Source organism: Rhinoderma darwinii, chromosome 8 (assembly GCF_050947455.1).
Source record: "Rhinoderma darwinii isolate aRhiDar2 chromosome 8, aRhiDar2.hap1, whole genome shotgun sequence".
NCBI lineage: Eukaryota > Metazoa > Chordata > Amphibia > Anura > Rhinodermatidae > Rhinoderma > Rhinoderma darwinii.
This window is the reverse complement of record NC_134694.1, coordinates 23,437,366-23,459,332: the sequence shown is the minus strand read 5'-3', so window position 1 is coordinate 23,459,332 and position 21,967 is coordinate 23,437,366. Positions and strand designations below refer to the sequence as shown.

General features: G+C 43.0%; 1 protein-coding gene across 2 annotated transcripts in view; it reads right to left on the bottom strand.

The window, feature by feature from the left end:
• Positions 1 to 568: 568 nt before the first annotated feature.
• Positions 569 to 21,967, bottom strand: part of NR5A1 (nuclear receptor subfamily 5 group A member 1) — a 143,628-nt gene continuing 122,229 nt past the window's right edge. For both annotated transcript variants that reach the window (XM_075835505.1, XM_075835504.1), the window contains exon 7: positions 569 to 1,354. In XM_075835505.1, the coding sequence (XP_075691620.1) occupies positions 1,107 to 1,354 (248 nt within the window). In that variant the 3' untranslated portion in view covers positions 569 to 1,106. The remainder of the gene's footprint in view (positions 1,355 to 21,967) is intronic.

Below are 21,967 nucleotides of genomic sequence, written 5' to 3'. Positions count from 1 at the left end.
TTTATTTGTTGTTAATATGCCCTTGTTTGCATCCTAAACGATGCCATAATTATTGAACACGAGATCTTACCAATAGTAAATTATAGTACATTTTTTGTGAATCAATTTTGTAAGAATGGTCCATAGCAGCATGTAATTGGCTCCAAATGTGGTTGTCATCTGCTGGAACTTTTGGGGCCCATTACTGTGGGCATCTGTAAGCAACTACTGGTCCTCTGATGGGCCACTCCAACTCTGGCTGTAGAGATAAAGCTGCTTGCATTGCTTTCTTCTGTATGTAACCATACATATGTTTCTAAGACACAAAGATGTGGACATGGGTTTATAGAAAATACCGGTTTCCGGCTATGCCATAATTCCTCAATGTGTCAATACATTTGATTGGTGCTCCTTACAAAGTGAAAGCACTATGTATAACTCTATTTCACATTAGTGTACAACACCAGACATTAATCATTCTTTTTTCTATGTTTGCAAAAAATAGAAAGGTGACCAGCGCACTTTAGGATGTCTTTTTTTCCCCAATAAGGACAAGAATTATTGATGTATCAAGAAGAAAGTAACCCAATTTACATAATACAATAGTCTTTTATTTTGTTGGACCCTTCAAAATATGTGCTTTAGAGTTTTTATGCTGAAATATAAACACATTCACGACATATCGGAATAAAGTCGAATCAACAACCAAGCCTTAGATCATGGCTCAATTTTGGACATATGTTAAAATAATAAAATTATATTTTTCGACTATTTTAAATAAACAAACATACCTACAGGTCACCCACACATGTAGCTGTTGTTATTTCTTTTTTTTTTCACATTAATGTTAAGAAGCATTTAGATTGTCATGAACCAAAACACGACAAATAATGGCATATTAAAAAGCCATCGCACATAATAGAACACTCAGTAAAGAGCCACAATTATATTAAAATAAATCTGAAACTTTCCAATACTATAGGTTAAATACATCACCAAAGATATTTTTTTTTTTCGGACTGGCAGCATTGATGAAAATGATCTCACTCTTTGCAGAGTCCCTGGTTTGTTTAGGCTAAGCAATTCCTTGAAGGCTTTAATATAGAGTCTCTTCTGAATGAGGCCTTTCAAGCCCGTTTAGCATGGAGCATTTCAATTAGTAAGTTGTTGCAGGGGACTTCCCCGCTAAGGTGCTTGTGGTAAAGATACTCTTCCGCTTGCATGCTGATGGAGCGAATTTCAGCTAACCTCAGCAGAAGTAGACGATACTTGTCCGTACAATGGGGATAGTGGCACATTGTGTATTCCAGGAGGGCAGAATTGATTTTCTCTTGAGCACTCTTTGCTAAACTGTGGTTTTCCAGAAACTTTTCATCTGTTAAAAATTAAAAACAATAATAATTAGCAGTGAAGAAATAGAGAATAATTGTTATCACATACATTAATTGACTTCTGATATTTTGTCTCCTAGTAGAAAGTTTTTTAATTTTTTTAGCTCTCTTTAGAAGTTATACTTAGCCCACTCCCAACCAAGATCCACTTGGAACACTAAGGCCTAATTCACACAGACCTATGTAAGTCAATGGGGTCGTTCACACGGCCGTGGCTTCAACGGATCATGTGAAGGGTCCGTTGAAGGTTAGAACATGTACTATCTTGTTCCGTTTTCATGGATCCCTCCATAGACTCAAGTTTATGGGTATCTGTAAAAACAGAACCCGCACGGATGCACCTTGGACATGAAAAAGGTCACGTTTATCACATCCGAGTTTCCCCACACTCGTGTGAATCTCGCCTTAGTGTAGAAAATACATCGAAACTGAGCCCTTAATTTATGCCTCTTTTTTGATCCTTCTCAGTCTCACACAAAACTGTGTATGAGAACTACATAAAGAATTTCTCCCTCTGTGTACCAGGAGATCAGCCATTTCTCCCGTCCTCCTTAAAATATGTATATATTTAGTTTTTTTGCAATAGCAGAGCAGGAAAGTTAAGCCCCACCCATTGGTCATGCCACACCCTTTAACCATCTACTTGACAAAAACGGAAGCGAGCAGAAGGAAATTAACACTTGTTTCTCTGCAAGATTTTCACAAAACTGTTTGTCAGTCTGAATAATTTCTTAAAGCCCTGAAAACAAACCGTATGGGCAAGTAAATCTCCTGGTTATTTTTATAATTCATTTTAATGTTTAGTGTTCCTTTAAGTCTTGATATGAAAATGTATTTATATATCTATATCCTATGTCACATATTCTACTTCTATAACATACATTTTGACAATCTTTGGCTATGGCTAAAGGTTATAAACTGTTACAAGACTGAAATAATTCTGTTCGATATACAGATGCAAGAAAAAAGTCAACCTTTTGGAATTACCATGATTTCTGTATTGAATACTAATAAAATGTGGTCTGATTGTTACCTAGCGATCGCAAACAGTTGTATTGTTCATGCTTTTGCAGTGATCACCTCCACCTAAAGTTTCTTGTAGCTTCAAACAAGATCTGTACAACGCTGATAAGAAATTTTGGACCATTTCAGCCTGCAAATGTGTTTCAGTTCATCAATATTTCTGGGAGGCCCTGTGTGCGCATCTTTCTTCTGGTCATAGCACTGCATCTTGATAGGGTTAATGTCAGGACTCTGACTTGGCCATTCCAAAAGATTCAGCTTTTTTTTTTTTTTTTTTTTTAATCACGCTTGATCTACTTGTGTGGGGCCATTGTCTTGTTGCATCACCCAATTACAGCTTGAGGTCATATATTGCTGCCCCTACAATTTCCTGTAAAATGTTTTGATACACCTTTGAACTCCTTGTTCCCCCTTGAGACCGCAAAACAGCCCTAAACCATGATGCTCCCCCCACCATACTTTACAGTCAGAATGAGGTTTTGGTGGGCAGTGTTGTTTTTCCTCCAAACCTACGGTTGTGTATTTGTGCTAAAAAGTTCCACATTTGTCTTAATTGTAAGAACATTTTCTCAGAAGCATTGTGGAATATCCAGGTAATGATGAGACAGACTGCAATGTTTGTTTGTTTGTTTTGTCTAGACAGTAGCGGAGTCCTTTCCATGAACACCATTATCCCTAGGTTCTTTTACGGTTGCCCATTGTGTTCTTGGAGCGATCTTAACAGGACATCCACTCCTGTAGGAAGTAGCAACAATCCTGAATTTTGTCCATTTGTAGACAATTTGTCTAACCGTGGATCGATGTACACCCAGGTCTTTACCTTTTATAGGATTTTACAGCTTCATGTGTCTCTATACAATATCTTTGGAGGTTTTCTGAAAATTATCTTTCTCAAGAAGAACAGATTTCTAACTAGGCTTAGTGTACCTTTATTTAATGGGTGAAGCACCTGTGGGACCCACATGACCGATCTCAACTCCTCTTTTACACCTTTTGCCAATTAGCTCTTGGAGAAATCATTAACACACGGGTTCACTTAAGGTACTTTTACACGGCTCGCTCGTTGAACGGCGCTCGTTTGCTCCTTTCACAAGGAGATAGTATAGGGACGAGCGCTCGTTACTCCGATATTTCGTCCCCATACATTTCTATCATGTCAGCAGCATGTCTCTGTGTTTACAGAGGGAGATGTGCTGCAGACAACGATAATATTTAAGGCATTTAAAACGATACAATTAGCTGATGAACGAGTTTGCTCGTTCATCAGCTGATCGTTGCCCTGTTTACACAGGGCAATTATCGGGAATGAGCGTTCTGTGAATGCTTATTTTCCCCTATAATTGGCCAGGGTAAAATGGCCTTTACTTTTTCCCCCGCCACTGTGGATGTTTACTCATTGTGCTCAATAAAAGACAAGAAAAGTACCACTGTTTGTGTGTTGTTTGTTTAGTTAGATTGAGTTTGTCTATAATTGTGACTTACATAACAATCAGACCACATTTTATTAGTAATTAATGCAGAAATGCAGATAATTCCCAAGGGTTCCCCTTTTTCTTGCAGCTGGAGTATGGTTTTCTCTATAAGGATAATAGAAATATATTGTTCTGCTTGTGCTTAGAGGAACACAAAATCTAGCTATAAAGTTTAAAAGTAAACAGTAAAAAAAAACTTGCCCACAGTGTTGTCAGTCTATAGGATTTTTTGAATGCTCCAAAATAAACTCTTGCAGAGAACACACGTGTTAAAGGGGTTTTCTAATACCTAAGGTCGGGCTCCCACGTAGCGTAAACCCTGCGGAATTTCCGCAATGTACTCTGTGCGGAAATTCTGCATAATTTACAGTAGAAGCAAAGTGGATGAGATTTAGTAAATCTCATGCCTACGCTGCAGAAATAAAACTGCAGCGTAAATGTTAATAAACAGACCTGCAGTGCGGAATTTAATTGCTGCGTTTTTGTTGATTTCCTGTTGCGGATTTTCCCCATTGAATTCAATGGGGATGCAAAACCTGCAACAGAAAGCCAAGTGTTGGGACTGTTGTGGCGTAATCGCAGTGATTATGCAGCGAAAATCGCAACTCCGGAAAAAAATAATAATTAATACTTACCCAGAATGCCCTTCTTCCTGCAGTCCGGTCTCCTGGGATGACGTCCATCCCATGTGACCGTTGCAGCGTCACATGGCCTGCGTCATCATAGGAGGCCGACGCGGATATAAAATAAAGGGAGGGGGTAAGTATGAGCGCTTTTTTACGCAGCGGAAATTCCTTTAAAAAAACGCACCACAATGTGCGATTTTTCGGACGGAAGGTGCTGCAAGTTCCAGGTCGGATACGCTGCGTGATTTTTACGCAGTGCATCCGATCCGTGGGAACCCGGCCTAAAAGTTGATAGCCTATCCTCAGGATACACAAAGACAAATAGTTCCACAGCACTGAACCGCAGATGGGTCTACAACCTTGACTGTACCAGGTCCACGGTCCTCAATGTCAAGCAAACAGAAATGGACAGAGGCAGCACTTCCAAAGATAACAGCTTTTTATTCACCTGTGCGATGTTTCAGTCCGATTGGACCTTTCTCAAGCATAATACACACATCAAGTAGTAGGTATATAAAGACTCACAGAGTCAAATAGTAATCAAACAGTGATCAAGACGAAAAAAACCAGTTTAAATGTATCTACATACTGTAAAAGATGCAATCTAAAAACACAAGGAATAAATAAAGGTGATAGTACATACATGTATAAAAGTATTAAGGGACTGGTACAGCAATAGGCAGTCCAAATATCAATAGTGTATTAAAGATTAATAACTCACCCAAGAGTGTGTGTAATAAAAATGATTGAAGAATATCATTTGCAGAGACCGGATTGACAAGCTCCTCATGGATTACAGAGTCCATGTGGGCATACTGTGCATGTCACACATGTGAACAGAGAGAGAGACTGATTCAAGACTTCACTACATCACGACATACCGCGAGATTATGTTGGATACTTCCCGAACATGCGTAGTATGTAACTCACTGTGCAGCGGCCATCTTGGGAGATGACATTGCTTCTAAAATTGACTGGTTTCAATTGGAATTAGATCTCCATGCTTTTTTTTTTCTCGCAGGATTAAATAAAAAATAAAAAAATTGTGATCACACTGTGTCTCAGGATAATATAGCATCTTGTGAATTTGCTTTAGGCAAAGTGGGTTTTAAAAAAAAATCAGGGTGGCAACCACATGTCTGCGAACCTATCATAGAAGCATTTGTTACTATTGTTAAACAGAAGGTACACAGATTAAGGGAGGAATTAGGGGAATCATCATTATTACCTCCCAATTTGACTAGTGCTGAGTTGAGTGCTCTTAGGATTTGTCTGGTGATGTGTCCCTGACGATCAAGCCAGCCGATAAAGGTGGAGCCTTTGTCGTCATGGACACATCGCTATATCTTGATGAAATCAAAAGTCAAGTCAATGATGTCAATGTCTATGAAAAGGTGTCTGGTGATCCCAAATTTAGGATCCAACATAGGATTGCACACATCCTTTAGCAGTGGGGATCATAGACAAGGATTTGTCTGAGTTCCTTGTTGTGGCACATCCAGTCACCCCCGTCATTTATTGTCTCCCTAAGATACACAAGTGTCTGAATAAACCACTCGGACGCCCTATTGTATCAGGGAGGGACTCCATCTTTAATCCCATAGCAGTGTTCCTTGACAAAATACGTAGGAGTTATGCCATATCTGCATCATCACACATTCAGGACACGACCGACTTTATAGTGAAGTTATCACACATATCCTTGACTAGCGACATAGTTCTAGCGTCTTTTGACGTCTGTAGTCTTTACACTTCCATCAACCATAGTAGGGGGTTTAGTGTAGTAAGTGAAATCCTAGGTAGCTCAGAATATTCAAGAGTAGGCATACAATTTTTGATGGACCTATTGGAGGTGGTACTTACAGAGAATTATTTTCTGTTCACTGACTCATTTTACATTCAAAGGAGGGGGACCGCCATGGGCTCCAATGTGGCTCCCACATATGCCAACATGTTCATGGTGGCCCTCGAGTAACGCCACGTCTATGTGTCCCACACTTCAGTCATGCACTGAGGTGGTGGAGATACATAGATGATGTGTTTGTCATTTGGACTGGCACCATGTTGCAGCTTGAGGATTTTTTGGGGTTTCTCAATTCAATAGATGAGGACATCAAATTCACAATGGAATCCTCGGCTACATGTTTAGATATTTGGATACCCTTGCATATAGGGTGGGTGACAAGCTAGTAACCGATCTCTACAATAAGGCCACTGATCGCAACAGTTTGTTCTTTATTATAGTCAACATCCCCGTCAGATGGTGGAGTCTTTACCTTTTAGCCAAATGTTAAGAGTCAAACGTACAGTAGAAAAACTTCAACATCTTGCAGTACGTTTGGACAATATGAGCGATAAATTCGCCCAGCGTAGGTACTCATTAGCCCTCCTACAGAAACAGAGGGACAAGGTGGAAACTGTTGCAAGGGAACAGTTACTAACACCACGTAAAAAAGTGCCTTCAAATAGATTAGAGTTTGTTTCCACATATTCTGATATTAGTTGTAGGATCTCGAGCATTATGCGCCAAGAGTGGCATATTCTTAGGAATCTGTCTATTGCTGTTCCTGAATTTGGTTGCCCTCCGATGATGGCCTTTAGGCGCAAAATAAATTTAAGGGACCAACTTGTACATGCAGACGTGGGATCTTTACATACATACCGCCAGTTAACTCTGGCCCCAAAAAAATTGGGGTGTTTTCCGTGTTTAAATTGCATAAATTGAATTAACATGGTAAAAGGGAACACATTTGTACATCCGGTTAATGGCAAGGTCTTTCATATCAAACACTTTCTGACCTGTGCGTCATCACATGTTGTGTATGTACTACAGTGTCCCTGTAAATTGATATATGTGGGGGGAAACCACTCAGGAATGTCGTACATGTTTAAACAAATATAGATCCACTATCAGAACGAAAAATCTTGACCTCCCGGTTTCGGCACACTTTGTCTCGGCGGGGCATGTCGTCAGTGACCTGAGATTTTGGATCATTGACCACATACCTATACATTGGTGGGGATAGAGTCTCTAGACTCAAACGTAGGGAGCTTGAGTGGATCTACAGGTTGAATTCTCTATATCCACAGCGTCTTAATGTTGACTTTAAGGTTGGTGAGGTCATTAACTGATGGGATCACGGATTGTGATTTTTTGTTCCCCTTATGTGCCTTGTGTTGTCCTTGTATGCTGTCTGTTTGTGCATGTGAATCTGAACACATATATAACGATCACATGTTTACTGTAAAGTATAGATTTTGAATATTTATATATCTCCATATTTAGTAATTTGCAGATTCTGTTTGCGGATTGGACTATCTCCTCTGTCTTTCGGATTCTCTACATATTTGTTCTATCAGTTCACGTTCATGGCATCCTTTATAAATTGTATGTTGTTTGATACTGATATTTGGCCCTCTAGCGATTGGGGCATATTTTCTGGAGATACTGGTTAACATTATTTTTGTGCCACCAAAAATAAAAAATAGGTTTCTTCGGGGACAATACACTCCATATTGCGATTGCATGTAGGAGTAAAGGGAGAGAGAAATACTTTCACACTATTAATGCTGCACCTCTTTGGATGTTTAGACATCAGACTGTGTGCATTAATCCTGACTATATGTTAGGATGATGATTATAGTGATACATATAGTTCTTTTTTTCATCAATTATTTCCTATATTAATAGCGGATCTTATAAGGTCTCGTATATAGATGGCGATCGCCTCCACTTTTGATGCCGATTTTTTCCTGTTCCATAGATGGTCGTTGTATAGTAAGTTAAAGATGGGAATCTTTTACCTTTGGATTGATCTCTTGACAGCTGCCAAGATGGCCACCGCACAGTGAGTTATACACCACGCATGCGCGGGAAGTATCCAATGTAATCTCCCAAGATGGCCGCTGCGCAGTGACATGCACATGTGTGACATGCGCAGTATGCCCACATGGACGCTGTAATCCATGAGGAGCTTGTCAATCCGGTCTCTGCAAATGATATTCTGCAATCATTTTTATTACACACACTCTTGGGTGAGTTATTAATCTTTAATACACTATTGATATTTGGACTGCCTATTGCTGTACCAGTCCCTTAACAATTTTATACATGTATGTACTATCACCTTTATTTATTCCTTGTGTTTTTAGATTGCATCTTTTACAGTATGTAGATACATTTAAACAGTTTTTGGACGGAGGGTCCATCAATAACATATGTTAAGGAAGGGGGACCGATCTGTGAGTTGCCGAAAGTTTGGAAGGTCCCCCTCCGACGGCCTCGCTGATCTATTACTTAAAAAACTTCCTAGGAGGGGGGGGGGGTTGGCGGGGCTTGCTCTGTCTGGTGGTCTTCGTCACCTAGTAACCAGCTTCACTGTCAGATGCAGTGCAACATCTGAAAATGAAGACCACTAGGTGACCAAGACCACCAGATAGAGCGCACCGCATCTAGCAAGCAGCATCGCTATCTTCGGACCAGTTATTGATCCGGGATAACGGCAATGCTGAAATTAAGCCTAATACTGGTTGGCTGAGCCTCCCAGCCAATCAGTGTTAGTGTTCTTCTTGCTGAGCCTGCCGCTGCTTTTACCATGTAGTGTGTGTGTGTGTGTGTGTGTGTGTGTGTGTGTGTGTGCTGAGAGTCGTGAAGGGGACTGACTGCAAATAAAAAGAACTAGGAGGTAGTGGTTCCTGACCTGTCTGTAGAAAATGTTTGGAGGGGAGTGGAGCTCAGTGGACAGTTAGGTTTGCCCTTCTTTAACATTTATGGCATATTTACAGGATATGCCATAAATGTCCGATAGATGCGCGTCCCACCTCTGGGACCCACACCTATTTCTCAAAAGGGGGCCCCCTAAACCCCGTTCTGCCTTTCTCAGCTCCTGCTGCTTTCCGGCCACTTCCTGATTACGGAAACAGCGTAGCTCAGCGAGCTTAGCTGTTTTCGTAACTCCCGACCATCTAATCAGGAAGTAACCGGAAAGCAGCGGGAGCCGAGAAAAGCAGAACAGGGTTTAGGGGGACCCCGTTCTAGAAATAGGTGCGGGTTCCAGAGGTGGGACCCGCATCTATCGGACATTTATGGCATATCCTGTGTCTATGACATAAATGTCCGAGATGGGCAAACCCCTTTAAAGTTTTTACACACTGTGGTGGCCTCTTCAAGCATTGTAATAAAGGGGTGCCATCCCCACTTCACCACCACAAATACACTTATTTTATTATTGGTTTACTACTTTGGTTATAGTATTTTGCTATATAAAGGAAGTTTACTTATACAAGTGTATTGGTTATAAGAATTGCAAGTATTTATTTAAAAAAAATGAACTTATCTATCCTCACTTCCTCGGTTCAGCACTATTGCATTCCTATAGGTGAAGCATCGCAAGTTAGTCCTGCTTGATAAGTGACAGTGCAATGAGCAAGTTATAGTCATTATAAGTTAGTTACATGAGTGCTTTGAGTTATACTCGGTTGTTAAATATGAAAATTAATTGGAGTATTTATATTTGTTACTTGTGTTCTAAACTAGTAATAAAAAGTGCAATATAGATTCGCGTGGGCGTGGTTAGGTTATGGGGGGCCCTGGCACATTCATTGCCCTCTGCAGTCTGTCTTCGCCTCTGCCCTAGTTAGACATATTGGAAGATTGTCCACTGAATTATTTCACATTTCTTGTGACCTAGGAGAGCAAATATAATCCATGAATTACAAATTATAGTTTCAAGAAGTGGCCTGTTAGGCTTCTTTCACATCTGCGTTAGGGCAACGGTTTCCGTTTGTTTCAGTCAGGGCTTCGTTCTGACAAAAAACTCAGCCGGGACGGAGCTCTGACGCAGATGTGAACAAAGCCTTGGGGTATGTTCACACACAGTGGTTTCAGATGTAATTTGGGCGTTTTACGCCTTGAATTACGCCTGAAAAAATGCCCCTAATACGCCTCCAAAGATCTGCCCATTGCTTTCAATGGGAATTACGATGTTCTGTTCCCACGAGCCTTTATTTTACGCGTCGCTATCAAAATACGGCGCGTAAAATGACGGCTCGTCAAAAGTAGTGCAGGACACTTCTTGGGACGTTTTTGGAGGCGTTTTTCATTGACTCCATTGAAAAAACAGCTCCAAAAACGGCCGTAAAAAACTACATTAAAAACGTAAGTTGTTAAAAAAACGTCTGAAAATCAGGAGCTGTTTTCGCCTGAAAACAGCTCCATATTTTCAGACATTTCTGGTCACTGCGTGTGAACATACCCTTAGATGCAGCGATTAGACGTTCCTGTAATAGAATGATCAACATCTCAGTATAATCTGGCTGCATAATAAATGCTCTGGGCAATCTTTGTCTAATGACGATATTCCTACCAATAGAAGTAAATATGAATAGCTGAGCAAGATATACAATACACCATCTCAAGGCTGCTAAAAGGGCAAAATGCTGAAAAACACATACAAGTGAACATAATCTGGACTTCTGAAAATAGTAGCAACCGTTGTACATAATGAAACAGGGATTGCTCCTAGCATTGTGAATACATTGGCCTTTTTATTTAAACACAATTTTACAGAACATTTGTTTCAGTGCATTTATCTTTGGAGAATCATAAAAGAGCCATGCTGATGAATAGAACAGTATTTTTATTGTTTGTTAATATTTCCTAGTACTCATTTATGTCATTGAAAAATCCTTCCCCACAACTGGCTGAATAGAGAAATGGAGAGTCGGTGCAATACGAAACACAGCCAAATGTTTAAGAGTAGCGCTGTTTTCGGAAAAAAAAAAAAAAAGGCAGAGGCTTTATCTAATCCCTCAGACAATCCCTTTAAAAATATCAAGAATATACTCTACTATCCAAAAGTATAACAAATGTGTCTCATACTCCAGAGACCAACCAGCAAGTTCTTTAATTTCATTAAACATTTCCACAAGGCTTTAAAACAAGATTTTTGCTATGTTGCAGTATATTCCTGTCTGAACTGACTGGGAGTACACTGGAGAAGAAGCTGGATGGCCCAAATGCTTTTTCTGCAGAGCCTGTCCAGAGTTAAAGGGGTTTTGGAGCCACTAAAAATTGATGGCCTATCCTCCATCAATAGCTGATGGGTCGGGGTCCGACATTTTTGGGACCCTCGCCAATCAGCTGTTTGAAGGGGTTGCATCGCTCGTACGCTAAGTTACCAAAGATCAAGTTTGAAGACCATGATAAGGACAATCAGGCATATTTTGCAAGGATGTCTAGGCACCAGCCAATTACAACTGAGGACAATACTACAAAATTCTGTCTATTATAACATATTTTGTAACTAGAGGCAAGCCTACTTAGGAATATTTTTTTGCTCATACACAGTCCAAAACATGTAATCTCTACATTTCATGCTACTACAAATTGTAATTTTTCAGGGTTGTCTCGTGATGGAAGCTAAGGCTGGGTTCACACGACCTATTTTCAGGCGTAAATGAGGCGTTTTACGCCTCGAATTACGCCTGAAAACACAGCTCAAATACGTCGGCAAACATCTACCCATTCATTTCAATGGGTTTGCCGACGACCTGTAATTTTACGCGTCACTGTCAAAAGACGGCGCGTAAAATAACAGCGTCGTCAAAGAAGTGCAGGACACTTCATGGGACGTAATTCGAGCCATTTTTCATTGACTTCAATGAAGAACAGCTCCAAATTACGGCCGTAATTGACGCCTCGCAAAACGCGAATACGAGCAATTAGGGCATGGCCCCACGTGGCGTATTTCTTCCGCAACTGTCCGCATCAACGCCGCATAGATTCTGCGTTGCAGATTCTGTTGCGGATCTGCCAAAAATGTGCAGTAAATTGATGCGGACTAGCCGCTGCGTATTGAGGGGAAAGTACTTCCCTTCTCTCTATCAGTGCAGGATAGAGAGAAGGGACAGCACTTTCCCTAGTGAAAGTAAAAGAATTTCATACTTACCGGCCGTTGTCTTGGTGACGCGTCCCTCTTTCGGCATCCAGCCCGACCTCCCTGGATTGGCTGCAGCCGTCACTTAGACTGAAACGTCATCCTGGGAAGCCGGACTGGAGAAAGAATCAGGGAGTTCTCGGTAAGTATGAACTTCTATTTTTTTTACAGGTTGATGTATATTGTGATCGGTAGTCACTGTCCAGGGTGCTGAAACAGTTACTGCCGATCGCTTAACTCTTTCAGCACCCTGGACAGTGACTATTTTCTGACGTCGCCTAGCAACGCTCCCGTAATTACGGGTGCACACACGTAGTCACCCGTAATTATGGGTGCACACACGTAGTCACCCGTAATTATGGGTGCACACACGTAGTCACCCGTAATTACGGGAGCCCCATTGACTTCCTCAGTCTGGCTGTAGACCTAGAAATACATAGGTCCAGCCAGAATGAAGAAATGTCATGTTAAAAAACCAATACGCTCCGCAGCACACATATCATGTACATGACATCTGCGGACTTCATTGCGGAACTTAGAATCTCCATTGAAGTCAATGGAGAAGTTCCGCAATGAGTCCACAACCAGTCCGCCACACGTCCGCAACATCCATTGTATGCTGCGGACACCAAATTCCGCACCGCAGCCTATGTTCGAACCCTACTAAAAAGCAGTGTAAGGCAATGGAGAAACGGGTCCGCTGCGGATTAACGCTGCGGAGTGCCCGCAGCGGAATTCCAGAGCAATTCCGCCACGTGGGGCTTTGCCCTTACGTCTGAAATTCAGGAGCTGTTTTCTCCTGAAAACAGCTCCGTAATTTCAGCCATAATTGACGTTATCGTGTGGACATACCCTTAGTGTAGACGTAAATGTAAATGTCTACTTGGCATCCATGATTTTAATGAATAAAGGACCCATATTTTAAAGAAATCAGTCTTGTTGGTCTAGTGTCTTATATGATCTGTGCATACTAGTTTTTTCAGTTTAAGGCCTTATTCACATGGCCGTGTTCGGTCTCTATATGATATACGGACTGTATGTCGGACACATTTCCCGGACCGAACACAGTTCAGGGAGCTGCACTCCTAGCATCATAGTTCTGTATGATACTACGTGTCTCTGCTTTCGGAATACTGTAATCATATTTTCAGTAGTAGTCCCGCAGGGAAGCAGTGACTCTCAACATCATGGATGAGCATGTTGCTAGGAGTCCGGCTCCCTGAACTGTGATCGGCCCGGGAAATGCGGCAGACATACGGTCCACATCTCACGGGCCAAACACGGCTGCGTGAATAAAACCTACGACTAAATGCACACGATGCGGAATTTGATGTTGAAAATACGCATCAAAGCCACAGGCAAACGCAAGTAGGGCATGACCAGACGTGGCGGAATTGCTCTGGAATTCCGCTGCGGACAGTCCGCTGCGGAAATCCGCAGCGTACACGTTTCTCCATTGCTTTCCAGAGCTTTTTAGTGAGGTTCGTTTACACGTTGCGGACAATTCCGCTGCCAAGCATAGGCTGCTGTGCGGAATTTGGTGTCCGTAGCATACACTGGTTGTTGCGGACGTGTAGCGGACTTGTTGCGGACTCATTGCGGAATTTCTCCATTGACTTCAATAGAGAGTAAAAATTCCGCAATGAAGTCCGCAGATATTTTGTGTGCTGCACAGCGTATTTGTTTTACGAACATGACATTTCTTCATTCTGGCTGGACCTATGTATTTCTAGGTCTACAGCCAGACTGAAGCCCCATGCACACTAATGTAAAAACGCCCGTAATCACGGGCCGTTATTACGGCACGGGCAGGCCCATAGAAGTCAATTGGGCTCCCGTAATTACGGGTGACTACGTGTGTGCACCCGTAATTACTGGAGCGTTGCTAGGCGACATCAGTAAATAGTCAGTGTCCAGGGTGCTGAAAGAGTTAAACGATCGGCAGTAACTGTTTCAGCACCCTGGACAGTGACTTCCGATCACAATATACATCAACCTGTGAAAAAAATAGAAGTTCCTACTTACCGAGAACTTCCTGCTTCTTCCTCCAGTCCGGCCCCCCGGGATGACGTTTCATCCAATCACAGGCTGCAGCGGTCACATGGACTGCCGCGTCATCCAGGGAGGTCGGGCTGGATGTCAAGAGAGGGACGCGTCACCAAGGCAACGGCCGGGTAAGTATGAATTTCTTTTACTTTTACTAGGGAAAGGGCTGTCCCTTCTCTCTATCCTGCACTGATAGAGAGAAGGGAAGTACTTTCACCTCAATACGCAACGGCTAGTCCGCATCAATTTAATGCCCATTTTAGGCAGAGCCGCATCAGAATCTGCAACGCAGATTATGTGCGGCATTGATGTGGACAGTGGCGGAAGAAATACGCCACGTCTGGTCATGCCCTTATTCCACAGGTAATGCCGATTTTGAAATACTGGAACATGTAGTTGAGAAGGTTTGAAATCTCATTTACTTTGCTGGTACTGCATTACGCTACGGATTTGCCGTAGCAAAATCCACGCGCCAAATCCACATGTAATACACATCGTGTGCAGGGGGCCTAAGGACTCACGTTCACTTCCATATTATGACTCTTTACAACCTCAAGAGAAGTTTATGGGGCCCTACTGTATGTCCACATACCTCTGATTTTTGAAGAATCGTACTATGTTCCATCGGAGGCAGTATTATGGAGCTATACTATTCTAGAAGCATTGCTTATAAGGCGCACAAAATAAGCATCATCCAAAATGCCTACATCCCCATAGTACGGAACCGCAAGGACTCCATGAGCCTCCGCACAGCCTCCACACTGGCATGATTTATATTGAGTCTCAAGTATATCAAGTTTCTTATAGATTGTAGACGTTAAAACATTATTCCCGAACATTTGTATATTATTGAAAAATAAAATTTTGACAAATGTCATAGCCTGAAAGAACTTTTTGAAGCTAACAATAATCAGTAGACTTTATCAAGGGCCATTGGTCATGAACCTAAATGGGTTAAAAGTTATATTTATCTGCTACATTTACAAAGCATATTATCTACTTTCACTGTGCAGCATAAGACCGTTTTTTTTTTTCATTTTCGAACGCATGTCGCACTCAAGTGTATTATTTTTTTCTCTTCTACATAGAAACATTTTGCTAAATAAAAGCCACACATCTCCATGTACCTGGGGTTATTTCATAATAACCATAAAGACATTACATTGATGAATGTCAAAATAATACATAGGTCTCGATCGGCTGTCGTTGTCTAACTCACCTGATTCTCAGAGAGAGCCCTATTCAGCATTTAATTGAATATCTGAATAATCTTTTCATTCTGCCAAGCCACAAAGAATGTTGGCTAAATAACGTTGACTCACTTCATACAGAGGCAGCAAGCAGTTGGTCGTGTCACAATGGAACCCATCACACATACAGACGTGCCTCGGATTATTTCTATGCCCTCAAGTGTTCTCCTCATTCAGAACTGCTTTTGTCTAGCAGAAGCTGTTGATAACTTGGAAATGGTTAAGGGAATATGCTGGCTTATAAAAAGCCCTTTATCCTCTTCTGCAGTGACTGCTCTATGAATGCAAGACATTAAATCGAATGACAGGTCAACCCATTAAAGCTCTATTAAGTTCTTCTACAGAATGGATGCTTACCTGAGCGATCTTCATAAATATTGCTGTTTTGAGAAGCCCCAATATTAATTAAAACACTTTACCTGCTCAGGAGAGAAATCTATTTAGCAGCACAAATAGAAGCCTCTCCAGTCAATGCCTTTGCTTTGATTGTGTGGGAAATGTGGAAATTCTCTCGATCAAAGCAATTGCATCATGAATGTGAGATGAAACGCAGCTCTGTACAGCTGAGCCCGCAGCGACGGTGAATGTGCAGAGGTGAGAGAAGGAGCAGTATAAATGGATTTATCAACATTAGCGAAGAATGTTACCAAACATGACATTTGTGCCTATTGTGGAGGATGTCATAAGGCCTCCTTCACACGCACTATTTCTCTAGGGTTTTAAAGCACTCGTAAAAAACGGCATGAATTTCAAGCGTTTTTCATGATGTTTTTGTAAATCCGTTTTGGGGGTGTTTTTTATTTTGTAACATTTTCAGCATGCGGTCTCCTATAGAGAAGGCTAGGGCAAAAACGGCATATCCAGAGCATGCTGTATTTTCAAAAACACTACTGACCCCAAAGACACCAGAAACCAAAATGCTGTGTATGTATGGTACATATATATATATATATATATATATATATATATATATATATATAGTTCAAATAGATGCAAGAAACACCGCACTCAATGTAGACTGGAAATCAGGCCATGTGCACGTTACCATTGTAAGGATAAATCAACTCCTTGGAATGAAATAGCAGGAACAAAAAACAAGTAACGGCACCAGGACTTCAATGTTGGGGAGATGTTGGTTTATTCACCACCAGGTGGAAAGAATGAGCAACGTTTCGGGTTCACACCTTGAGAAAGGTTCAGGTGTGAACCGAAACGTTGCTCATTCTTTCCACCTGGTGGTGAATAAACGAACATTTCCCCAACATTGAAGTCCTGGTGCCGTTACTTGTTTTTTTTTGTTCCTGATATATATATATATATATATATATATATATATATATATATATATATATATTTCACTGTAGGCTTTAAAGTAACTTCAAAATAACATGAAAAATTCTGTGAAAAACACCAATGAAAACACAATGAAAAAGCACAGCTAAATGCTGTGTGTGAATCCAGTCTTATAAAGCTGTGCGCCGGGTGGACACCATCACTGCAGATAGTTTACTAGTCCAGCAACGACACAGGAACTTGTCTACACCTCAGAGATGCCAACTGTACTTATCGTTACAGAAAATTAATTGAAACTCGCTGCAATGCAGTTTCTTTTCAAAACGCCTTCATACCCAATCTTATATCTTTATTCCACTACAGCGTAACTTCTTATAATACATTTATGAATTTGACCAATACTGTATACATGGCCTTAGCTATGTTCGACCAGTGCGGTCGCACAGGGCGCCAGCCGCCACACGGCAAGAGGGGCGCCAGCGGGTGTGTGTATCCCCGCGCCGTTGCAACTAACAGCGGGGATACACACACGAACTGCAGTCCGTTTCCACCCAGGTGCTTCTTCACTATGATTCCGCTTCAGGAGTTTTCCCTGATGTCACTGTCCATATATGGACAGAGGCATCAAGCAGCACTCCAGGAGCGGAATCCCCCGGCCACACTGGGATTCCGCTCATTCAGGGAGCTACAGTGGCGTTATCTTTAGGGGGGATTCACACGAACGTGATTTGGCAGCGTGTAGGCCGCGTGGTTTTCGCGCGGCACGCAATGCCCTATAGAAGTCTATGGGGAAGCACACACAGTCCGTGTATTTTGCGCAGCGTTTGTTCGCTGCGCAAAATACGCGACAGGTTCATTAACTCTGCGTATTTCACGCATCACGCACCCATTGAAGTCAATGGGTGCGTGAAAACCAGGCAGGTCGCACGGAAGCACTTCCGTGCGAACAGACTGAAACAGCGCACGAGCTGTCAAAAGGATGAATGGAAACAGAAAAGCACCACGTGCTTTTCTGTTTCCAAGCATCCAAACGGAGTGTCTTTGCGAGGAGCGAACCCCGACAACCGAAGCTAACTTCACCGGGTTCGGCCAAACTCGTTTTGGCCGAACCCGGCAAAAAAAATTCCGGTCCGCGACGTCGGGAGACATTCACTGTGCATGGTGCTGAAAGAGTTAAACTGTTTCAGCACCATGGACAGTGACTTGCGATCCCAAAATACATGAACCTGTAAAAAAAACCGAAGTTCTAACTTACCGATTACTCCTGTCTCCTTCCTGCAGTCCGACCTCCCGGGATGACACTTCAGTTCAAGTGACAGCTCCAGCCAATCACAGGCCAAGCACAGGCTGCAGCCAATCACAGGCTGCAGCGGTCACTTGGACTGCCGCGTCATCCAGGGAGGTGGGGCGTCACCAAGGACGCGTCACCAAGGCAACGGCCGGGAAGTTCTCGGTAAGTAGGAACTTTATCTTTTTTTTGTACAGGTTTTTCGCTGTTGTGTTCGGCATTCACTGTCGAGGGTGCTGAAAGATTTAGCTCTTTCACCACCTTGGACAGTGACGGGCGTTGACAAGCCTCATCTCTATGATGCCGGCTGCGCGAAAATCACGCAGCCGCGCATCAGACACGCATGACACACGCAGCTGTCAAATGGTTTTTGCGCTCGCAAAACGCCGCGTTGTTTGCGCGCGCAAAAACGCAACGTTCGTGTGAATCTGCCCTTACTGGAAGGGGGGGTTTGCTATCTACAGGGGGACTGTGGGCTGTATGGCACTACCTACAAAGGACAACTGTGCAGGAGCACACAAAATACCCAGCTCTAGCTAAAAGGATGAATCCTTTACTCAGACTAAATAAAAGTTATATCTTAGTTTATTTCAACACATTTATTTGATAGCTGGGAAAGCTGGGTATTTTGTGTGCTCCTGCACAGTTGTCCTTTTTTGAATGTCTATTGCCCGCCAGCTATCAGGGTCATTTCCTAGTCTTTGCACTACCAACCAGGGGGCTGTGGGGCACTACCAACCAGGGTCTGTGGGCTGTGTGGCACTCCCTACCAGAGGTCTTTGCAGCACTCCCTACAGGGGGCTTAGCGGCACTCCCTACAGGGGGCTGTGCGGCACTCCCTACAGGGGGCTGTGCGGCACTCCCTACAGGGAGCTGTGCGACCCACTCTACAGGGGGCTGTGCGGCGCTACCCACAAGGGGGCTGTGTGGCGCTACCTACAAGGGGACTGTGTGGCGCTACCTACAAGGGGGCTGTGTGGCGCTACCTACAAGGGGGCTGTCTGGCGCTACCCACAAGGGGGCTGTGTGGCGTTACACACAAGGGGCTGTGTGGCGCTACCTACAAGGGGGCTGTCTGGCGCTACCTACAAGGGGCTGTGTGGCGCTACCCACAAGGGGCTGTGTGGCGCTACCTACCAGGGGCTGTGTGGCGCTACCTACAGGGGGAATCTGTGAGTGGGGGGCTGATGGTCATTTTACTGTGAGTGGTGGGCTGATGGTCATTTTACTGTAAGTGGGGGGTTGATGGTCATTTTACTGTGAGTGGGGGGCTGATGGTCTTCAAGTGGTGTCCACCTCTGACCTCCAATTGAAATTAATAGGAGGCAGAAAATACCTGCAGCGCCCGTTTGGAGCTTTTTTTCCAGCATCTTTTGCATTCGCTTCAACAGCTTAAGAAAAAACAAAAAAAAGGTCACCCAACACTGTCAGTTGCTGAAGGAATTTTGAGGCAGATTTTTTTTGCCTTACAAAAAACGTGTGTGAACATACCCTACGAGTGTAGTGCTTGTTCTTAGCCGTTTTCTGTCTTTCTCAAAACAATTTTTGGTAGGGGGGCTAGGCTACAGGGTCCTGTCATGGAGCAGCTCAGTTCGTCATGGAAACGGGGCCTAGGTGAGTACAATTTTTGTTTTTGTTTGGGGGCACTGTCTACAAGAGGGAGGTGCAGGGACTGTATGGCACGATCTACAAGGGGGATGTGGGGGACTGTATGGCACTGTCTACAAGGGGAAGGTGGGGGCTGTATGGCACTGTCTACAAGGGGGAGGTGGGGGGGCTGTATGGCACTGTCTACATGGGGGAGGTGGGGGGCTGTATGGCACGATGTACAAAAAAGGAGGTAGGGCACTGTCTACAGGGAGGCTGTATGGCAAAATCTACAGGGGGGCACTATACTGTGTGGGGGCCACTAAGCGGACATTATATTGTGTAGGGGTACTACAGATGGCATAATACTGTGGGCACAATTAGAGGACAAAATACTGTGTCCTTGAAGGGGTTGTAATATATTTTATTATTAAATATTATTATTATACTGTATGGGGGCACTAAAGGGGCATTATAATTTTTTTATGTGGCATTTTTTTTAATGATGGGGTGGGGCGCCGAAAGATAATTTCGCACAGGGCGCCATCTATCCTAGGGCTGGCCCTGACTGTATACTATAGGTCTACTAGCATAGCTGGATCAGAAGATAGCTAGATCATCTACTGCTTCTAGGCAAGAATACCTCTGTACATACAGAGCATGCCACAATTTTTTTCTTCTCCACATGATCAAAGGCATACAGAGGCATACTAGGAACCTCATGCACGTCTATGGCTCGGTACAAAACAGAGTAGTAATATGGCTGTGTACCGTAGCTCCAAAGATTAGAGGCCAAATATCGCTGCCCGGTGCGGACACAAAGTAGTGGGCCTCTGTGCAAGAACAGTATGTGAGCCTCTTTCTTTTAAACTGTTCATTTGGTGAGAGAGAGTGTTAGTCAAAGTTATCTTCATTCATGGCACTAGGAAAATCCTTCACCAGTAATTGTGAGGCATGAAATCAAGAAAAAAAAATTGTACTATAAATATGGTGCCATATGTCATATAGACACTGGACCCCCTTTATTAGCCAGAGCCACCAACAAAGAGCTGCTCTTGATCTGACGGATCTAGCCCAGACGTTTATTACATTGTAGACTATTTAGTCAGTGGCGGATTATCATTAGGGCGTTTCGGGCGGTCGCCCGGGGCCCAAGACTGCCAGGGGGCCCAAGGCTCCCAGGGAGCCTATGACCACCCGAACCCCCTCATGCCCAGTGGCGTCGCTAGCACCGGAGGGAGCCCCGGTGCCAGGACCGCACCTGTCAGGCGAGGGGAGCTTTGCTTCTACTTAGCAGCCGTGGTCTGTGCTGCTTTAGAAGCTCCCCCTCCAGCCCCCCTTCCCTGCTCTAAACATCTCTGCTGCTAGCTGTCGGGACATGGGGGAGGGGAGACTGTCGGCGGGCTCTGTGCTGTGAGCAGGAGAAGAGCTGCAGTGAAGACTTAAAAGGTAAGTGCATGTGTGTTTAATATCCATATTCATGTGTGTTTAATGTCCATATTAATGTATGTTTAATGTCCATATTCATGTATGTTTAATGTCCATATTCATGTGTTTACAAGGTGTACTTTGTGTATAATGTGCATACTCGTGTATAATGTGCCTACTTAGTGTATAATGTGCATACTCGTGTGTACTTTGTGTACTATGCATACTTTGTGTATAATGTGCCTACTTTGTGTACTTTGTGCATAATGTGTGTACTTTGTGTACTGTGCGTACTTTGTGCATAATGTGCGTACTTTGTACTGTGCGTACTTTGTGCATAATGTGTGTACTGTGCGTACTTTGTGCATAATGTGCCTACTTTGTACTGTGCGTACTTTGTGCATAATGTGCGTACTTTGTGCGTACTTTGTGCATAATGTGCGTACTTTGTGCATAATGTGCGTACTTTGTGCATAATGTGGTACTTTGTGTACTGTGCATACTTTGTGCATAATGTGCCTACTTTGTGCATAATGTGCGTACTTTGTGCATAATGTGCGTACTTTGTGCATAATGTGCCTACTTTGTGCATTTTGTGCGTACTTTGTGTACTTTGTGCATAATGTGCGTACTTTGTGCATAATGTG